This window comes from Aulonocara stuartgranti, assembly GCF_965226115.1.
Source record: "Aulonocara stuartgranti genome assembly, chromosome: 15".
NCBI lineage: Eukaryota > Metazoa > Chordata > Actinopteri > Cichliformes > Cichlidae > Aulonocara > Aulonocara stuartgranti.
In genome coordinates, this window is record NC_138951.1 from 32883782 (window position 1) to 32896271 (window position 12490).

General features: G+C 43.3%; 1 protein-coding gene across 1 annotated transcript in view; it reads right to left on the reverse strand.

Annotated features, from left to right (window-relative positions):
• Window positions 1-896: 896 nt before the first annotated feature.
• Window positions 897-12490, reverse strand: part of LOC309688661 (uncharacterized protein) — a gene marked incomplete at its 3' end in the record, with an annotated part of 40464 nt that continues 28870 nt past the window's right edge. Inside the window, exon 3 of the mRNA XM_082504533.1 lies at window positions 897-975. Within this exon, the coding sequence (XP_082360659.1) occupies window positions 897-975 (79 nt within the window). The remainder of the gene's footprint in view (window positions 976-12490) is intronic.

Sequence of the window (12490 nt, forward strand, 5' to 3'; positions counted from 1 at the left end):
AAAAGCAGTGGGTAGGTCCCGCATAATCAATTCATCTTTCAGATCTTCCCGGATGTTATTTAACAATGTGCTCCTGAGCGCATCCGGTCCCCAGCCGGTTTCTTCTGCCAAAATCCAAAAGTCGATTGAATAATCTGCCATACTCCGCTTACCTTGCTTAAAGTTAAGGAGGCGGAGCGCCGCAGCCTCGACTCCAGAGCCCTGATTAAACACAGTCTTAAAGTTAATCACAAACCTCTCAAAAGAGATCTCCGGGTTGGAGTTTAACACGACCTGGGCCCATTTCAAAGCCCGGTCACGAAGCATCTGTACCAAGAACGCAATCTTTGCCCCGTCATTGTTATGAAAACGCCGCTGTTCGCGGAAAATCAATGAACACTGGGCCAGAAAGCCAGAGCACTTCTCTGTCTCCCCTGAAAAGGGCTCAGGCGAAGGCAGAGGACCGTCAGAGGATGGGGTGGCTGCCGATGAGGGACCGGCCGTAGCCGCCGCGAGTGTCTCCTGCTGGGCAGGGCGAGCCGGCTGGGAGGTCCCTGGCTGTACTCCCCCTGGCGTAGTCAAACCGGAAACAGCTTGAGTTAGTGCAGCGATCTCACCTCGCAGCTGATGTAACATTTGTTCGTGGCGAGTCAGCGCCGCTTCTTGGGCAGCCAGTGCCTGACCGATGGTATTCTGATCTGCTGAGTCCATGTTGTGGCTGGATCGTTCTGTCAGGTTTCGTAGATCGGACTCACGCGCAGACCACTAGTGTCTTCAAAAGGTGCATTTATTTACAGTGTTTCCTACAGTGGAATTCATATATACACATAATAGTGTCAAAGGAAAAAGGGGCCGGGGTTCCAGGGTCCAGGAGTGAAAGAGGCAGGAGTCCAGGAAGGGAAAGTTTCCATTCAGTCCTAGCACATCTCCTCTCCTTTATCTCTCTTGCTCCCGTTCAGTCGCCAGGCACAGGGGAAGAACAAGTCCAGAGGCAATCTATGCACAGGCAGAAAAAAAACCATTAGTCTCCTGGTTCAGACATGCTCATAAACTGACTTTACAAAATACAGGACGACTGACGCTGATGACTCAACGATCCAGCGACGAGTAGAGCAGACTCGCCCTCTTAAGAAGGGTTCCAATCTTTCATGATCAGCGACAGATGTGCTGATCACCTCCAGGTGCGTAGGCCAGGGGCAGGAGCCCATACTGAGCTCCGCCCCGGCAGGAGAAAGAGAGAATGGAAGAGGGCGAGAGAGAAAGGGAGAGCAGAGGTGAGAGAGAAAGGTAAACAAAAACAAAACACCTGACGGCTGTCAGCTGACGAGGAGCAGAGACCATGACACTTTTCTCTTTTAAAGCTTGCACAGCTCTAATAAGATACAGTGCATGCTGTGGAGATAAATGAAGGAGAAGGGGAACAAAGCAGCTATAATATTGCACGGTGTATTTCTTGTTCTCTGACTGGGGCCACAGTACACTTTTTAGCCACATGTAATAAATAATTGTCTACAGCAGCCTCCTCCATAATGTGTCTACTTTAAAAAATAAACTCATATATTTTGTATAATTTTAGTCCATTTGTTTTTTTTTATTATTGTTAAACATAGAATGTGAAGAAGAAGCAGGTGAAGTAATCAAATAAAAAAAGAAGCATTGGCACCTGAGATACTCTATTCCCAGGAGCTGTACAGAGCATTTTCCCCAGTCTAAAAATGGAAACATCCCGCAGACTCCTGGGAAGCACATGTGAAACTCATCCATCAGTTTTCTCTGGTGTATATAAATACCCAAGTGGAGCAGTCACACATAGGTTTGTCCTATAATGTGGGGCTCACAGATGGGAATGATTCAGGTAGGTGGTAAACTGCTGTGAGCAAAAATATCTCTCTGGTCTCTTTTCAGGCCTTTTTCTCCAAATAAAAGCAATCAGCAAAATATTAGGCTCACTGATCCACATTTAGGGAGTGGAAAGCTATCTCTGTCACGGGTCTGTGGTGGCAGACCCTGTATCTGTTTAAGACGACCCAAATGCATAGGCTTCAGGCAGGAATCCGTTTTTAACAAAAAACAAGCCGTTTATTGAAAGCTGAAAAAACATGAGAAACAAAGGCAAAATAACACCGAGATAAACAACCTAAAACCTAAACTGGGGAACAACTAAGCAAAACCTGAACACTAGGAAAATGGCAAAACTACTGAACATGAACACAGAGAGATGACCTGACAATGAACAAAGGGAAACTAAGGACTTATATACACAGAAGGGCAATGAGGAAAGTGGAAACAAAGCTGAAACAAATGAACATGATGCCACAGGTGAAGCAAAACTGGACAAACCAAACATGAAACACGAGACAACTATAAGAAAACAGGAAACACTGAGACATAGACTGCCACATGAGCTTGACACAGGAGGAAAGGTAGATGACAGAGAGAGGAAGAAACATGAGAAAGAGGACGTGAGAGCACAAGAGAGAGACACTGGATGTGCTGGAGAAACATGGAATAAACATGACAGACAGGGGTGACTTGGAATGACACACAGGAAGGGGAGACAAGATATCTTGACAAGACAACATGGAAACAGATATATAACTAAACATATCAGCCAAAAGATACTCAAAAATAGAAAATCAAAATATTACACAGAAAGGCATCACAAACCACCATTAATTCCAAAAGACTGGGTCAAATTACCCCAGACCATGACAATCTCCCAAAACGGCCTTTAAAGTCCACTACAAGAGGATGGATAACATTGGCAGGCATACTGTCCCGTTTAACATGCATATCAGGAAGGATGTTTTCTCTAAAGATTTGCTCTGTAAAAGTGACATTCTGAATTTATTTTATATTCAGTGGGATTTTGTAGCTGAATAAGAAAGATATTAGTGTTTCTCTATGAATGAGGAACCCAAACAATTTTAACAGTATACAGTAACAGTATTTAAGTTATCAGGAAACAACCTATAAGTTAATTTTGTCACATTTTTAGGATTAAAATGAGATGACTGTATTTAAAAAACAAAACGAAAAAAAAATCATAAACCCTAATAGCCAAGTTTTTTATCTTTTGGATTTCAAATTGACTTAATCATTAGCTGCAGATTCTATTATAGTGGGGTTAAAATGTGGCCATGGTGGTATAATAACATTTTGTCAAGGTAATAATATAGAAAGAGCAAGTTGCTATCAACTAATTATGTTTATCATTTTCTAATATGTTTGTAAAAGGCTTGTTGTTAAATCTGATGCTTTAATTTCAAAGGAACACTTGTCATTGTAGGGTGGTGGTTTTGAAGAAAATATACACAGCATAATGATAAAAGTAAATTCAGTTGTATTTAGTTAAATTTAATCTAAATTATATAATTTATATAACACCAAATCATGACAGCAGTTGCATCAAAGTGATATATATTGTAAGTTAAAGACGCTATAATAACAGAAAGAAAACCACAACAAATGACCCCCTATGATTAGCCATCTGCCATGATGAGTTGGAAGTAAGGTGAAGGAGACAGGACTGTGCAAGAGAGCCAGAGATTAATAATAAGTAATAATGAAATGCAGAGTGGTGTATGAACACATAGTGATTGAAAAAGAAACACTAGGCCTATTGCAAGGCAACTAAGGGAGGATTCAGAGGTACCTGATCAGGAGCTAAATATAAACTTTATGAAACAGGAATGTTATAAGCCTGAAAATAGATAGGGATGTCCATCTCCTGAAACAAAACTTGGGGCTGTTTCTACAGAAGACGGGTTTGAAAGCTGAACGCTATGCCTCCTATTCGACTAGGAACCACAAGCCTGCAGACCAAGATATGGTACTATGAGGTCTATAAGCAAAAATAGGGTCTGCTTAATACAGGCTTTGTATGTGAGGAGAAGAATTTTACATTTCATTGTGACATTCAATCAATGAAGAGACGCCAATATGTAAAAAAAAAAAAAAAAAAAAAAAAAGCTCTCTCTTTCTAGTCCCGGTCAGTGCTCTAGCTTTTCATTGAGCTTTCAGAACAACCTGAGACTTGATTCTGACTGGAAGTACCATGAACTTGTTTTCAGCATCACTCTGAGACAGAATGTTTGTAATTTTAACAATACCATACCATACCCAGCCTATTAAGAGATATAAAAACCAATAAAAGAGCTTTTAAAAGGATCCTAAAATGTACAGGTAGCCAATGAAGTGAAATTACAATGGAGGTAATTTCCTTAGACTTTTTTGTTCCAGTTAAAAGATAGATGAATCACTAACCCTACAATAAAGTTCATTGCAATAATCCAGCCTAGATGTAAGAAAGGCATGTACCAAAACTGGATCTTTCAAAAGGTCTGACCTGCTTTTCTTTTTTTTTCTTTTTTTTTTTGCCTGTCCCATTTGGATCTTTTGTCAGGGTCCTGGGTCTCCTGACCCAGCGTTTTAGTTCATTGTGATTTTTGTATTATTGTACTTGGTGTGAGTTTCTATGGTTTCTAGTTTCGATCCCTTGCCCTTCATGTTTCTCTATGTCCCCTCTGTTCTGTGTAAGTCTGTGTCTGCATGTTTGAGTTCCCCTCTGTGTCTCTCGGTTCTTAGAGTCCTCTGCCTTATGGTTTATGTCTCTGTGTTTCTTAGTTGCTGTCTCCACTGTGTCAAGTTCGCGTCTCTGTGTGATCCTTCCTGTTTTACTTTGTAGGTCCGTGTCTTATGTGAATGTGTCCTGCTTTGCTTGTCTCGTCAGTTCTAATTTCCCCCAGCTGTGCCCTCCTTCTGTGTCTCATTCTCCTCGTTACTTCCCAGTGTATTTAGTCCCTGTGTTTCTCTGAGTCAGTGTTGCGTCGTACCCTCAACAAGCTGTGTGTGTTTTGCCTCCGTGTTACCAGTGTTTTGTTTCCAGTTCCAGTTCAGTGTTTTCTGCTTCAGTGTTTTAGTCCACCAGCGTTTTTGTTTGTCTTTTGATGCCTTTAGTTAGTAAGAGGGTTTCCAGCAATGAAGCTGCGCTTTAAGTTGAACTTCTGTGTCTGAGTCCTGCATTTTGGATCCACCACTCCTGCTTGCACGCCTGCCACACAGCCAACCATGACATCTTTAGCCATCAGAATTGTTGTCTGAAGGCCAAGAAAGATGCCAAGCGGATTTACTTTACCAAGTGGATCATCATGGCCTTGCCATATTGGTCCATTTGATTGACCTTTATTATAATTATGTATTTATTTGATTTGATTTTTGGTTGTTACAGACAGGACAGACATGACTGGGGGATAGGACAGGGAGAAAGGATGAAAGAAAGAGGGAGAGAAAGAAAAATAGAGGGGAGAAGAGGTGGTGAGAAAGTGGGGAAGAGAAAAAAAAGAAAAACAAACAAAACACCTGGATCACCTGTATGGAGATAAAAAAAAAAAAAAAAAAAAAAAAAAAAACAGAAGAGAAAACAAACAAAAAAAAGCAACATAATAAATACAACACCATCACAATAAACTAGCTACCAGTAGATACTAAATATTACATGTTATTGTGCAGCACACAAGATCGACAGCGCACAATGTGCTTTGAGGTAGCAGCCAAGTAAGGCGTAGATTGTGTCTGTGAACACCCGTGTGTACACCTGTGTGCACACCTGTGTGGATCAGCACGCTTGTATTCAAAAGGTTTCTCCATGTAACGATCTGCTAGGGAGTGTGGGGAGCCATATCCCCATCCCCCAGGGGATGAAGTGGGGATGGAGGAGATCCAGGCCCCAGACATCCAGAGGCCCCAGAGTACGAGGACCCAAGGAGGACCACCAAAGGGGCAACCGTACCACCCTGCTGGGAAGAGCTGAAGAGAGCCCCAAACGAGAGGTCACTCAGCAGCCACGGAGCAGAGGTCAGAGGGGGTTGCAGTGACCTTCCCCCGGGCTCTGCCGGCAGTCAGCTGTGCCAGAGAGGACCGGGCCTCAGGCCCAGAGGCCGGAGGCCTGAGGGCACCTCACCTCCCGGAATTGGCCCAGCCGGGCCACAGGCGCCAGGCCCCGCCAATCGGTACAAGCTGGTACATACATGAACGCCCAGCCCCAGACACCAAGAACCACCAACACACCAACGTCTGAGGGCATCAGCCACCAGCAGCCACCACCATGCCCCGGAGAGCCTGAGATGTTCCCAGAGACGTGGAGTCTAAGACCCAAGCTGACATATAGACATAAACGAACAGGCGCACGCAGACACAAATGTGCATTCCCACCCCCATATACACAAACAAATACTTGGCACTCAACCGATGTGGAGACAGATACAAATAGACACTCTACACACATTCACACTCCCCAAACATACTCTATATCCCAGGTCCAGGTACCCGTACCCAGACCCAGGAGATGTAACCCTTCTCTCTGGAGTGGAGGAAAGCAGACCGCCTCCTTATCTGCAGTAGCAGGGAGGCCCCACATCCCAGACCCCAATCTGACAGCCAGCACCTCCTCCCAGCCCCCCAGCCCCGACGGTTAACAGAATGGGGGTGAGTGAAGACCCCAAACCTCCATCCACCCGCTCATATGTAACGTTGCTGGGTGCTGTTCATTTAAAACACAGGAGTGCATGGTGCTTCCTGCCAGAGAGCAGCACGGCTCCTCCCGAAAACCCTTAGTGTCTATATGCATTTAAAATTGAGGGTACCAACGCCAGAGGTGGGTTTGAATACACAGACCATCCTCTGGACGCTGTATAACGTGCCCACCCCCAAGGCCCTATATGTATGTGTTATGAGAGTATGAGTAATGTGGTCGACTGGGATGTGGAAAAAAATTAAGGCACAGGCGCCAGAAGGGGACAGAGGGGGAGAGCCTCCCCTGGACCCTGGTGACACACCTGTGCCCCAAGCCCTGCGTGTGTGTGTGTGTGTGTGGGTGTGGTGGAGCGGGAAGAGGGAGGCAGCTGAGGATGGGGAGGGAAGAAAGGGAGGGGCAGGCCAGCTCCCCCGCTGACCTCAGTAGGCACCCCCACACTCTGGAGACCTCCTGCAAAGATGTAACAGCTTCCCCACCAGTTAGAGAGCCCTCCAGTTGGGCCGATACACGAGAGGTCCCCCTCACTGGGGCTGAGTCCCCATGCACCCACCCGCCCACAACCCCAGCGACACAACAACCAGGACCCAAGCCTCCAAGGCCCAGCCAGCCCGGGGGCGCAGCACTCCCAGACCACCAAGCCTCCACGCCTGTCCCAGACCCACCCAGGGGCAGCCAGGCTACCAGGCCAGTAACCAACGTCCGCCAGCACAGACCCTCCCCCATCTCCGCTGTACGCAGACACAAGGAAAGAGCCACCAGAGCCCCTAACCAGGTCATGGCCACAACCCCCGGGTTAGGCCCTCCAGGGTAAATGTCCCTAGGGAACCCCCAGACGCCCTAAGGCCGTCCCTACCCCCATATCAACCACAATAGCGAAGGCAGAAACAAACCATGACCCCCCCACCCTCACTAGGTGATGAAGCCGATGAAAGGAGCCCAGAGGGATTGATCAAATGTGATGGAAGAGGCTTTATCAAGACTAATGTGATCTATTAGATGGTTTTTATATTGGTTAGAATTAAGATTATTTTTATTTTTCCAGTTAATGAGGACTGTTTTCTTGGCAATGCATAGGGCCGTAAAAACAATGTGGGCTGTGTTTTGTTTTTTTTTTCTGTAGTGACCTCATCCAAGTTGCCCAGCAAGCACACTAAAGGGGAGGCTGGAATGTTACATTTCAGACACTTTGATAAACAAACAACCTTTATTTGTCACATACATAATTATACAGAGTACAACATGTAGTGAAATTCTTGTGTCCGAGCTGCAGACAGGCTGCCAACATAGCCCGGGGGGTCTAGCCAGGAACCTTACTGGATACCGGGTGGGAATTGAATCTGTGACTCCCACTCCAAAGGTGTGTAGTCTTACCACTACACTATTCAGCTGCAAGTCTTCACATATCTTGCGCCAAAACTTCTGAACTGGTGGCAAGAACCAAAGAGCGTGGATATAATTGTCCGGTGTATTTGCTTGACAGTGTGAGCAGTTGTTGGAAGACGTATAGCCCATCTTGAACATCCTATGACCTATGACCAGTATAGTGCACTCTATGTAATATCTTGTATTGTATTAATTGCAAACTGGGATTTCTGATCCATTGAAAGGTTTTTAAGCATATCTGAGACCAAAGGTTTTGGTCTAAGCTGATCGATAAATCCGCTTCCCATTTTGCAATAGGAAGGGATATTGATTCATCTATTTTAGAAAGTGTTCTGTATATTTTAGACAATAATTTGGGGGAGTTTAGATTAAAAGATTGTACCACACTTAGTGGTGTTTGTAATTCAGCAACACTGGGATTAAATTTCTTTTTTACTATGGATTTAATTTGTTGATATTCCAAAAATCTTTTCTTGTTGATCCCATATTGTATAACTAGTCTGTCAAATGAAATAAAGTCTGTTCCTTCCAATATATGTTCCAAGTATTTAATTCCTTTATAACAATAAAATAATCTTTAAGGAGCTTGGAAAGAAAAGCGACTGGACTTATTTAAATTTCTTGAAAATGTTTTTACCTCTTCTTCAGTTCTGAAACCAAATGGTGGAGAGTTCCAGGTATTTAAGCCCTAGTGGGAGTTGTTCCTTAAGACATTCCTTGATCCACAATTGATCATGTGTCTCATCACATGAGCCAAGGCATGAGGGGGGGTCATTATCAGTAGAGATTTTGGATGAAACCATTGTGAGGCCTTGCATCACCCTATCATATGACCTATTAAGATCACCTGACACAAGATTTGAGTGGGTGTTATGTCGCCTGGGAAAGGATCTCAAAACTGCATTGTAGGTGGCAGACAGTTGGTGTCATAAGCAGAGATGGGCAGTAACGCATTACTTGTAATGCATTACTGTAATCCGATTACTTTTTTCAAGTAACGAGTAAAGTAAGGGATTACTATTGCAAAAACGGTAATTAGATTACCGTTACTTTCCCGTAGGAACGCTGCGTTACTGCGTTACTAAAACCGTGATTTTTTTTGCGAGAATGTCTCATGACAGTGACGTAAGCGAGTGCAACGTTTGTGACAACAGCTGTGTGCAGAGCAACAAGGGATCATATATCGAGTGCGGGAGAGATTATGAGCGTGCAGCGTTTAAAGCGTGGAAGTACTGACCTTATTTTGAGTTTGATTCCATAAAAAGTGACAAAAACATTAGTGTCCGTTGTGCGTGGGAAGAAAACTTCTTTTTACAGCGAAAAAACCCCCTAAACTTCCAAGCAAGCACTGGGAGTGCGCTACGACGTAATGGGAAATTCACAGAGAAACTCTCGGATTCTTCTACTGACCGCCGCGGCACACCTGCACCAGGGTAAACCTCCGCCTACCCCTACTCCTGCTTTACAGGTGAAAATAGAGCAAAAGGACCGCTAGTCTTTGACTTTATTTATTTTCTGCTGTGTTTTACTTGCATCTGAAAGAGTGAGTGTAAACACAAAAAATACATATATATATATTTTATATGCTGGGATGTGGAGAAAATAGGTTTAAATATTAAACAAATTTCTTCCAGTCAGAGAATGTTGCATATGATTACATTTTTTGCTTGATGCATTGTGAGGAGAAACCTATTAGGAGGCAAAGAAACACAGACTCAGAGATTTTACATGTACATGGACGATGCCCCTTCACAGAGGGAATCGCGCCGGGGCTCTCAGTACGTTCTTTATTTATACTCAAACAAGCTTTCACAGTAATAGGTGTGGCATGTGTAGAACTCAAATAACATCTCCTTAAAAGGAAATACCGTTAACTTATCTGTTGAAACAGGAGGTAGCTTGATATATATAGAACTCAATAACATCTCCTTAAAAGGAGAGACCGTTAGCTTATCTGTTGAAACAGGTGGTAGCTTTTTGGCTGTCAAGCACATTTTTTCTGCACACAATGTCTCACTCCCTTTTCCTGCAATTGTCCAATTCACAAGCTCTTCTTCCTTTAAATGAAGCTACAAATAAACATAACACAAAACTCAAAATCTTTCAACATTCCCTCCTGTTGGTAGCGAATTCAAAAGATACAGCAGATACATCAATGTGTTTCAGACAGTCATAAAGTCGTCATAAAATGTGTATCATTCAAACATAATCATTCATCACATTAGTTTCATACTCATCGTCTTCTCCTTCTTCCTCGTCTGGCACAGTGACATATGCAACAACAGATTGGGATATCATTTGATAGGTTTGTAGCTTGAACTTATTCGCTGGAACGTTGAAGACAATATAATTACACAGCAAGCAAGACACGAAGTAGGCAAAGTTCTTCATGTTTCTTGTGCACGGGAGAGAACCGGACAAACGCCGTTCCTTCGCTTGACCCCAGTTGCTCTCGTCCGTTCCCCCGTAACACTGCTCTTTTATTGAGGTTACATGAATATGCATAGGTTCATTAACATATGACGTCTACATACAAACAAAGAGTACCGTGTGTGTGTGTGTGTGTGTGTGTGTGTGGTCAGAGTGTGACCCCATAAATAACTTCCCTAAACCTGCTGGTCTGGAAGTCCAACAGTTCATCTAAACAAAAGGCACTTAGCCTAAAACAAATATAGCCACGTTTATCCTACCATAAAACAATAAGATAAGGTACGACCTCTTCCCATGCTCCCAGGATGTAGGTGTGCATTCTAGTGTAGAATACACACCAAGCCTTTGTAGCCTGCTAAAGATCACACAGCCTATCACTACACAATTGATTATACACCTCTAAGCATATATGGTTAAATATTTCTAAGCATAAATGACAATCAACAATACAAAACCTAACATCATTCTTGATACCATTCCTCTCACACAGGGAATAATTCATGTAGTAAAGATACAAAACATGATAAGTATTATGCCAATAAACATCAAAACCTTAAACATCAGCATTTTACATGAGCTGCTCATAAGCCAATCCCACCAATTACTTTGTGAATTTGCCCAATCGGTTACCTGTGCCTGTTGAATGTTTCTAAGTAATTGTAGAGCATTTGTCATATTGTCAGAATGCACATTGTCTGGAATATATGTGCAACAAGTTGTATTAAACAAAACACACAGTCCACCCTTTTCTGCCAAGATCATGTCCACGGCAACTCGGTGTTGCATAACAGTTATTCTTATGGCATCAATTTCCAGATTTTGCTCTTTGTTGATGCTGGTCGATGCATTTAAAAACAGCCCAAAACGATAGTCCAATAGTCAGGGGGTCGCTGTGGTTTAGGACAATTCCTGAATATTGATAACCTAGACTGGCAAAACTTGCTGCGCATGTCACTTGGGTCATGTTCATAGGTCTGCCATATAATGTAGCATGCTGTATTGTAGCAGGCATGTGTGAGCATATATAACAATCTTTGCCTTCTGTGCGATTATATATGTATCTATACCAGGCGCTGTTCATCCAGGGATTGATGTGCTCCTGTGTCACTTCGACCAGGTGTGAGTTGTCATGTGTCCATTCCCTTCTATGCAAGTTGACTTCTTGATCCATTAAGTGCATCAGGGTCCATGCTATAAGCAGTAGGGCCAAGGTGGTAAGCAGAATAATCTTCATGATGACTAGACACACCGATTTGCTCTGGTGAGTAGACTACAGGCGAGAAGTAGAAGGCGGGATATACCCAATCAGCCCTCTCTTCACCTTGTAGATCACCAAAGACTCGGGGTGGTGGTATCTTTAGGTTGTGCTGTCACTCACTTCCACCTTTTTGCAATGGCTCTGGTGGATCCAAGAGGGCCTCTCAGCGATTTTGCAAGCTGTTGGTGTCGTTAGGAGTACTTGGTATGAACCTGATCACCTGGTTGTAATCTGCAAAAGACTGGAGAAGCATCGCACGGCAGTTCAAAACAATATCCTTATTTTCTATTAGTTTTGCCATCCATTCTACTAAAGTCGTCTCTCTAACAGATTTATCTATTGGTTCACTTGCATCAATTCATGCATCTTTTCACTGAGATCTGTTTCTTCTCCGTTTCTTTTCAGTATTTTCCTTTTAGATTAAGTCCCAGCCTGGCAAAATATCATATTCAGTGCCTTTAAACAGTTATGTCACACTGTTCTTACCAGCCTGCTGTTAATTCTTCAAGTCCACGGTGTTCTGTTGGTCTTCATCAGGAGATTGACTGTCCTTTGAGCTTCTTCTCAGGATCGGGACAAGTGGGAGGTCAAGCTGTAAAATTTTAAGCCAAACTCTGGCCTGTTTTCTCCCAATTATGTTAATCTATGGTTTGAGAAAAGTCCACCTTTATTTATTTGTGACCTGTATTGACACACTAAACCATACCATTAATATCATTTTCATTTCTTTTCTTAAAACCTCCATTTGCTTCATCTGGCTAGTCTGTTTCTTCTGTTTTTCTCTCTGGGTGCTCACTTGACAGTGAGTCTCCTTTTATGGGCATGCAAAGTTCCTGTCACACACACACTTCCTGTTACTCTCTTTTGTGTTTCTACAGGCTAATCAAAATCATTTTGTATTTACA